Raw genomic sequence first — 8,612 nt, 5'->3', positions numbered from 1 at the left:
TCTATGTTCCCATGATAAACCACTCTCAGAGGCTGGAGGATCCAGTGGAGCATCGTACCTGAAGTGTCTGAGCCATTGGTGAGACATCTCTCTTTACTCTATCAGGCACACTTATTATAAAAATGTTAGTTTCTTTTTTTTTTACACCTACAGAAGTTGTTGATTTAATTAAAATTGTTGAGGCTGGTTCCTGGCTCATGGCTCTATTGTTTTCAAGGAACCTCCAAAAGAAGACTTAACTGTATCTGAGAAGTTCCAGTTGGTTCTCGATGTTGCTCAGAAAGCTCAGGTGAGAGAAGATGCACTAAGAGATTGTGTAGGTCGGAACTGAAACCTCTTGTTAAAATATTTCACTCATATCCAATCATTGTGAAGCTTTGATCTGTTGATACAAATTGTGGACAATTTTAGTTTAGAGTCCATGATATAAGAAGATGTAATAACAGCATTCAGAATATTTCTGTAGCATCCTGGTTTTACTTTGTTAAATAAAGAGCAGAGGATACATCACACTATGGTAGTGTGGTGTGCCCTGTTGTTGGTCCAGTTGTTCTGATGTCTGACAGCTGTGCGGCAGTGCGGGGAATTTTCGTGATCTGGGGGACACCACTCTTTCCGAACCCAAGTCATCGACTGTTTCAGTATGGTTTCCCTAGAATTTGGTGAATCCTTCCCAAAGAACCTTTATGTTACTTCTGAGTGTGTCACAGTGTAGTTTTTGGAGAACAGCCCTGACTGTTTCCAAGCGAGAGAAGAAGTCGCCCCTGAAATTAAAAGAAAAAAAAGTCCTGAATTCCTGCAGGTGAACAAACCATCCGCAGTATAAGACACTACCCACTTTTGGAGGCTTTAGTCTTCGACGTGGCTGTTGCAGGTTCGATTCCTGACTTCGTGAACTTTGCCACATGTCTTCTCTCTCTCTCATTACCTACTGTCTGTCTCAGCACTTTCAAATAAAGGCCACTAGAGCAACAAACCTTTTAAAAAAAGCCAATGTTCCAGTCTGTTTTGACTGTTGTTTTTCTCACATCCACACAGAATCTTTTTGGAAAGATGGCCAATATCCTTGAGAAGATAAAAAAGTGAGTTTGTTTGCAAATGTTTTATATGTAGCTGAAGTAAAAGTCCTTGAATAGAGCTCTGTACTATACTGAATGTGTGTGTGTTTGTGTGTGTTTAGTCTGTTCATGTGGGTCCAGCCAGAGTTGACTCAAAAGCTCTACGTGGGACTGTGGGTGGCCTTTATCTCCTCGTGCCTGTTACCTTACCAGCTTCTGGGCTTCATCATAGGTACATTATTAGATTCACAAACTAGGACCAGCACTCAACAGAGACTTTCAGAAAGACTTGGAAACATATCAAATTACAAACTCATCTGCTCAAACAAGCATTTTCACTTTGGTTGATCTACACAAAAGCTCTTTTTTGTTTTCTATTTTAAAAATGTTTGCTTCAAATTTTATTGCTTTTCTTTTTGTAAAGGTTATTGTATGTACCCTGAACGGTGCATTTTTACATGTCAGAATTTTTTGTGCTCTGCAAGTTTCAGAATTTGTCTGCACCACAAACTTTGAGTATGAAAGCTGCACATTGTGTAATGCATGAGGCTCCTGGCCACCAGCTGGTTCCTCTGTGTGGCCTCATAATAGATGATGAGGGAAAGAGTTGGAACATTTACAATAGTGTAGGTCCATCACAATAAAAGGAAGCAGCTGGTCATTAAACTGAGACTCCTGCATTTTGATTTTTGGAGTGTGTTCACCTTGTAATACAGGTACAAACAGAGCAAAGAAACTCAGTCAAAATGATCAACTTTTCCTGGAGGACTTCCCAAGTTGTCTTCTGAATCACCATGTTTCAGAAGAAAACATGGTGATTCAAGTTTGTACACACCCATAGTTTCCAGTTTGCATTTCCAGCATTACACCACACTCTTTGAACACATCCCTGTGCCTTAAATGGATTCAAACACAGAAATGAAACTTGCTTTCCTCCAGCATCCGGGCCATATAACCAAATTTACCAAACAATCTGATTTATTTAATGTGCTCCCTGTTGGAGAAGTTGTTCACACTGCGGACTACACTGGGTTACAGAAATATATATATTTTGGAAGTTGTCTGTTTTTTCAACTGAATTAGGATTATTTTGCACCGTTGAATCCAAAAATGACATCCATTTTTCTCAATCAAGTCAGGTCACTAAATTGATGACACTTTTGTGACATTTTCAGGTCATTTCTGTTAATATTTCTCATCCAAAAAAGGTTTTAGGAGAAAAGATGGTTTTCTAACAGAATGTATTAATTAAATGTCACAAACTTGGATTTCTGTAAATTGAATAATAAACACTACTAAGGGTAAGTACATGTGAATTGAACATTACGTCTTCATTGTGTAAAATTCTCTCTTTTCTGTCCTGATGGAATCTCTCCTCCTCCTCTTGATCAGATTCTCAGGAAACCGATCCAGATGTGAGAACAAGTCATGCATTTGATGCTCATGTTGTTCCATAGTTCAGAAAGTTGACCTGATTGAGCAAAACCATTGTGATTTTTATTTTATTTTTTATTTTATTTTTTTGATTCAGCACATCAAAATGACCCTAAAACAGTTGAAAAACCCCAGACAATTTTTTGGCTGTTAACCAGTGGAATAATTTATTTTTTTTTGCCTCTCAGGTGGTTATGCAGGTATCAAGTTCTTTATCATTGACTTCATCTTTAAAAGTTGCCCCAAGCTACGGCAGCGCTTTGACACCCCCTACATCATCTGGACCAACTTACCCACCGACCTGCAGCTGAAGGAGCGCAGCAACACCACCTTGAGCAGACGGGTCAGTCCCAACTCTAAAACACACTCGCACACGCACCTCATGGGCTGCATCCAGCCTGGTAGAGCTCAGGTGGAAACCACATCGCAGGAGAAAGAAACTGTGCGTTGTGAACGTCCTGTTTCCTCTCTGCTCCATGGGAACCAGCACAGTCTGCACAGCTGCTGTCACCTCTCAGTTTGTCTTTATTCTTCCTTCTCAGCTGTCCGAGTGTGAACAGGTAGGATCTGCTGTCTCCGTGTTGTACAGTCATACTTTAGAGGTCTGTGGTTGCTATGGGTACAAATATAGATCCATCAGCAGCAGATACTATACATCTGATGCCCTCATTGACTGTGTGTGTCCTTGTGAGCTGCAGGGCAGATACACAAGTATGAGGCGTAGATTGTCCTTATAGACTTATTCATTTTTAGCTTTTTCACATTTTGTCACAGCACAACCACAAACAATAAAAAAAATATATATTTAAAAATTCTGAAGTGTGGCAAACATTTACTGTTGAAACCAGGTACTTACATACACCAAATAAAAATACTTTTTTTTTTCTTGTTGTCTGAAGTCAAATCAGAGCAAACTTCTCGTATTTTAGATTGGTTATAATAATCAAACTTATTTTGAATTGCTAAATACCAGAAAACTTAGCAGGGAATTTTTTTACGTCCATCAGTTTTCGGTAAACCCTGAATGGTTCTCCAATTCATCGCAGGGTGTTTGACCTTTACTTTATAACTTAGGCTCAGTCGTATTGTGAGAACATCAATCTGCAAATCATTTAGATTTTGTCTGGACTTCAAGATATGGACCATTCTTTGAGCTAAACCATCCCATAGTATCTCTGGCTGAATGTTTACGGTCGTGTCGCTGCAGGAAGTCAAATCTCCACACAATTCTGAAGTTACTTACAGCCTCTAATGTCGTAGGGCGGATTTACTTCCTGCATTACACTTTACCCAGCACTGTTCTGGCTAAAGAAAAGCAATCCCACAGTATGATGCTGCCATCACCGTGTTTGTGTTTTCATAGTGATGTGAGGTTTGTTTTCCTTTACATAGTGCAAAAAGTTCCACTTTGGTCTTTAATGACTAGATCATATGTAGTTTGTGGTAAACTGCAAACAAATCATCTTATTGTTTTTTAATGTATCACTAATAAGTTATATTTTGCAAGACTAATGGGGATATTGTTTTAGGACCTACACTGCACTTGGTTTTATTGAGAGGCTTTAAAGTGAGAGGGGCTGAAATTCTTTTAAGTCTTTTTTTTTTTTGTAAAGGAATGGAAATTAAAACCGGGTTTTCTTCATTCCACATCAGAGTCCTGCACTACTTTGTGAATGAAATAAAATAATAAAGTTTGTGGTTGTTATATGACAAAAATGTGAAAAAGTTCAACAGAATTGACTTGTTGTGAAAGGCACTGTCTCCTTGCTTCGTAGATTTAGACAGTAATGAGGAGTAATGCTGAACCCTTCCAGTGACTTTTTTTTTCCAAACAGGCAACCAACATAGAAACTTTTTTTCTGTGATATTGAAGACAACATGTGAAAGCACCAGTTATTCTGCAACTCTGCTTTGCTCTGAGAACTGAGTGCTGCTGTAAGCTCCTCCCACCTCCTGACCACAGCATTCAGTCTCACACAGTCGTGTTGGAACCAATCAGATAATTTAAGTGCAGTAGCCACTCTTGGCCAACAAGACTGACAGTAATTTGTCAAACTATACAAATATACAGAAAATGGCCCAATTTTCAGGAAAACAAATATAACAATTAAAGACCGTTTAACTCCAAAAAAAAAAAGAAGTTTATTTGGGGTTTAGTTACTCTGTAAATCTATTGTTTCAAATTGGTTTCCTTGAGGACAAAAGTCCTGGAACTTTTAAATGTTTTTTTGTCCTACACACAAGAATTAAATGGTTAAACTGCTTCTCAGTCATGCAGTCAAATGCTACAGACCTCTGCTAATGACCTGCTAGAGCCATTAAACTGAAGCAGAGAGACATCTAAAAGTTGAGTTGCAGGAAACCTGCCAATGAGGCCTGGAGTTTGAGGTTTCTGCCTTAAATTGTATTTTGTTCTTCATTGCCCTTCTGGCTAGTCTTTTTTTTTCTTTTCTTCTATTTCCACATACATTAGCCCTGCTAAAGTTCCTAATTCCATTAAAATTCCAAGTTAATCCTTGTGTCATTAAAACATATTTGAAGTTTATTATTATTTTAAAAGTTTTTAATTGATTTGTTGATAATTTGAGAATTTAGCTGCTAAGTTAGAGCAATCGTCCATTCATCCATCTCTGTAATGAGTTGCTAGAGGCGACCACAGACATGTTTCCACGGTGACGTCCTTCAGCTAGTTGTGAGGGATCCTGAGCAGGCGGTGTAGAGGGGGGGCTGGGGGTGCTTGAGCACCTGCCCTTTTTGCTCCTTGCCCCAAAGTGCCCTTTTGGTCAATTTTTTTTTTTCTTTGGTATTATTATTTTCAAAGCCCTCTTCTGACACATAATAACATGTACTAAAATTATTTCTTTGTTTTGGTTTTTTGTACAACATAATAAGCCTTCCGGTCACCTTGTTACCTTTGACCTTTTGCCCGTGACGCATGACGCAGTTGCCTCTCGCGCAGTGAGATAAGGCGGCTAACTGGAGCTCAACGTAGCGAACATTCCAGATTACAGAACAGTTTTTGGTGAATTATATATATAAAAAAACGTTTTTGGTGAATAAAGTGGAGTAGACTTGCTATTTGTCAGATGATGGAAAACGTTGAAGTATCGTTTCTGCTTCAGTGGTTTAAGCAGAGAGGTAATGAAATACAACAGACACTGACAGGCCTCTGCGTCTGGCTTACTCTGAAGAACGACTGAGCGGGAGGAGACACTCAGGTGAGGAAAAACTGTTCTTATCTATCGATTCAGTATTTTTATCATACAGACATTAGGCTGCTGTTGTTGTGCTATTAGCTAGCTGCTAGCTAACGACTTTGCTAGCAAAGCTAGATAAATAAAAAGCTTCTTCCCTGTGTAGGAGGCACATCGCCCGTCCAAAACTTATCTCCATAAAGGAGATATGTCAGATCTTCTAATTTCCTTTGCTGCATAATGTACATTGCATTTATTCTAGCGTTAGGTAAATGTATCTTGAAGGAGAATAGCACTTACATAAAAGTCCAACAAGGATATTCATTTAGAATTAAAAATAACTCACCCTGAATTACCATGATACATATAATGTGTGTCATTAATGAAGGGGAAAAAAACTCAACCCAGACTTTAAGTTTAGGGTCTGGTTCGCAGAGTATGTAGTTAAAAATTTCCCCAATTATTCAATGGGAAAAAATAAACTAACCTCAGTTAAGTAAAATAAAATTGTAATCAAAACTTTTGGAATTGTAATGATTTCTTTTTTAAAAACAAATTGAAAACTTTTTTTAATTAACTAATTTTTTGTCTTCTGAACTTAAAAAGTTATTTGCCAAACATAAACTTTTATTTGCACACATCAGAAATCTTTTGTTGCGATTTTGGGTCCTGCCCATGACGTCATGTGAGAATCACAAGCAAAACTTTGAGTCAAACAAAAACTTAGAATATCAAGAAAAGATTTCTGACATGCACAAATAAGTTTGTTGTGCAAAAAAAATTCACTTCATGAGACAAATGTGTGATTTAAATGTTTAAAAAAGTTTTAAGCAAAACTCAGTAGGCTTTTCCCATAGTGACATGCTTTAACAATTCAATTTTTGCTTTTTTGCTTTTTTTCTGCAGTTCCACCTTAAAGTTTGATGCAGCTCTGCTTTCCTGAATGGACCATCTTCATCTCCACTGCAGCAAACAGGCAGCTCTTTTTTATAGATTACAGTACACTAAAAGGTTGTGCCGTTTATATTTTTAATAGTGTAATTCTGTAAAGACAAAATATGTAAATCAGAGCTAAACCACCAGCTCTGATTTACATATCTTGCTAAATTGCGGGTTTGAATATTGCAATACTTTCCTATAACAAAATAGACCTGCAGAAAGAAATTACTAATAAAATATCTTACATATGCATGGTTGTATGCTCTGTATAGAGATTTACCTTAGCTTTGATTGTATATTTCACAATTTTGTAATTTATCATTGTTTATTAAACTCTGAAAGCTGTGTGGCTTTGTTAATATTCTGTCCTAGAAGGCGGTAAGATGTGCCCCTTTTTTTTTTTTTTTGAGCACGTGCCCTTTTAGTGGTCTCTGCACGGCCCTGCTCCTGAGGGGTTCTCAGTCCAGATGGGACAGAAATCCCTCCAGTGAGTTTCAGATCCTTGAGAATCAATCAATATTGATTTCTTTAAATGTAGCAATTTAAAGAAATCCTTAGAGTTCTGAAACTTTAAATTGAACAAAGATTAGGTTGTGATTTTTTTAAGCTGTTTCATATCTCATACCTTTATGCTAATGTCCTGCTAGACATTAGCAGAAAAGTTGCTAACTATTGTTTGAATCAACATGTTTAAATTGATAACGAGTAACGAAAAAAGTTTTCACCACTCCAAACTGTAGGCCTCTTTTTCTGACATGCAAAATACTTCGATGCAATGCAGTTTTTCTAACCCTTACATCAGAAACATGTCTACTGAGTTCTAACTGTGTGGTAAGAAAGTTGGAAGAGGCAAAAAAAATGACAGAAATTATCACAAAAGCAACACCATGCTGAAAGAGTATGGAGGACATCTGCTAATTTATTTCCCCCAACCATCCTCCTGTTCAGGTTGCCACAGCAGGGGGCCGAGGGAGCGTTTGTACTGTACCTCTCGGTGCCAGCAGAGAAGAAGATGGCGGCCGATACTACAGCACAAAGAGAGGAGCTTTTCACGAGGTTTTCAGCCTTCCGGAGAGTGAGCGCCCTCTGCCAGGTCAGACTAGGAACAGCTGCAGTCACTAACATTGTTTTGATTGAATTCTGGCTGTTCAGCACTACATTTATTGGTAGAGCAATACACTATTAATCTGCTTCCAGGAGATTTGTAACTGCTGCTTCATTTCTCAGTGTGTGAGAATGGCTGGCGCTGCTGCCTGATCAATAGAGACAAGAAGACACCAACAGACTACATCCGTCACGGAGTCCTGTATGTTACAGAGAAGTAAGCACCCCCTCTCTCATTTGAGTCACTCTCACATTCCTCTTCCGGCTTTCATATGGTTATTCATAAATACGATTTTTAACCTTTGTGTATGCAAACACCAACAAAACATCTGATCATTTCATCTGAGAATTTGACAGAAATTATCATGTTTTTGTTGAAAACATTTTTTCTTGGTGTCCTCTGAATTTACAGCCACTTGTGTTTCGAGAGCTCCAGCTCAAGATCTGGTTCTTCAAAGAGGAATAAAGTCATCAAACTGACCGAAATCACTGAAATCCAGAAGGTAGATGTTTGTTAAAGGTGACTGATAATCATTGCTTCTTTTGCTTCTCTTTTATACTTCTGTCTTCCATACAGTATAAGGTTTTGTCAGTGCTACCTGGTTCAGGGATGGGGATCTCCATAGCAACGCCTACCACCCAAAAGGTACGAGTGCAAATGTTTTGTCTAGACTGATAGTTTTGATCATTCATGTAGTTTAGAAAACTCGAGGCGTCTTTGCTAAGATGGTTGTTGTCCAAGTCAGGTAAATACTGGGGTTACATCACACACTACTGGTGTCACAGGGGCACAGAATGTAAATGAATGCCAAATCATGAACTATTTTGTTGAGAATTCTGAAAACAACCTTCCACTTCACAATGATGCACTGCTTTATGCTAG

The 8,612-nt window shown here is 38.2% G+C and overlaps 1 protein-coding gene across 3 annotated transcripts in view; it reads left to right on the top strand.

The window, feature by feature from the left end:
• The window catches only part of LOC103149368 (GRAM domain-containing protein 4-like), a 28,162-nt gene that overhangs the window by 12,592 nt on the left and 6,958 nt on the right, over positions 1–8,612 (top strand). The window contains exons 10-19 of one of the 3 annotated variants that reach the window (XM_016679867.1): positions 30–78; positions 218–289; positions 1,039–1,082; positions 1,181–1,290; positions 2,681–2,835; positions 3,035–3,052; positions 7,574–7,718; positions 7,853–7,946; positions 8,142–8,232; positions 8,307–8,375. In XM_016679867.1, the coding sequence (XP_016535353.1) occupies positions 30–78; positions 218–289; positions 1,039–1,082; positions 1,181–1,290; positions 2,681–2,835; positions 3,035–3,052; positions 7,574–7,718; positions 7,853–7,946; positions 8,142–8,232; positions 8,307–8,375 (847 nt within the window). The remainder of the gene's footprint in view (positions 1–29; positions 79–217; positions 290–1,038; positions 1,083–1,180; positions 1,291–2,680; positions 2,836–3,034; positions 3,053–7,573; positions 7,719–7,852; positions 7,947–8,141; positions 8,233–8,306; positions 8,376–8,612) is intronic. The other 2 variants (XM_007568478.2, XM_016679868.1) reach the window with 2 other exon arrangements.

The sequence above is a fragment of the Poecilia formosa genome, unplaced genomic scaffold (genome assembly GCF_000485575.1).
Source record: "Poecilia formosa unplaced genomic scaffold, Poecilia_formosa-5.1.2 Scaffold224, whole genome shotgun sequence".
In the NCBI taxonomy this organism is placed as follows: domain Eukaryota; kingdom Metazoa; phylum Chordata; class Actinopteri; order Cyprinodontiformes; family Poeciliidae; genus Poecilia; species Poecilia formosa.
The sequence above is the reverse complement of the archived record's forward strand: the minus strand, read 5'-3'. Positions and strand labels throughout refer to the sequence as shown.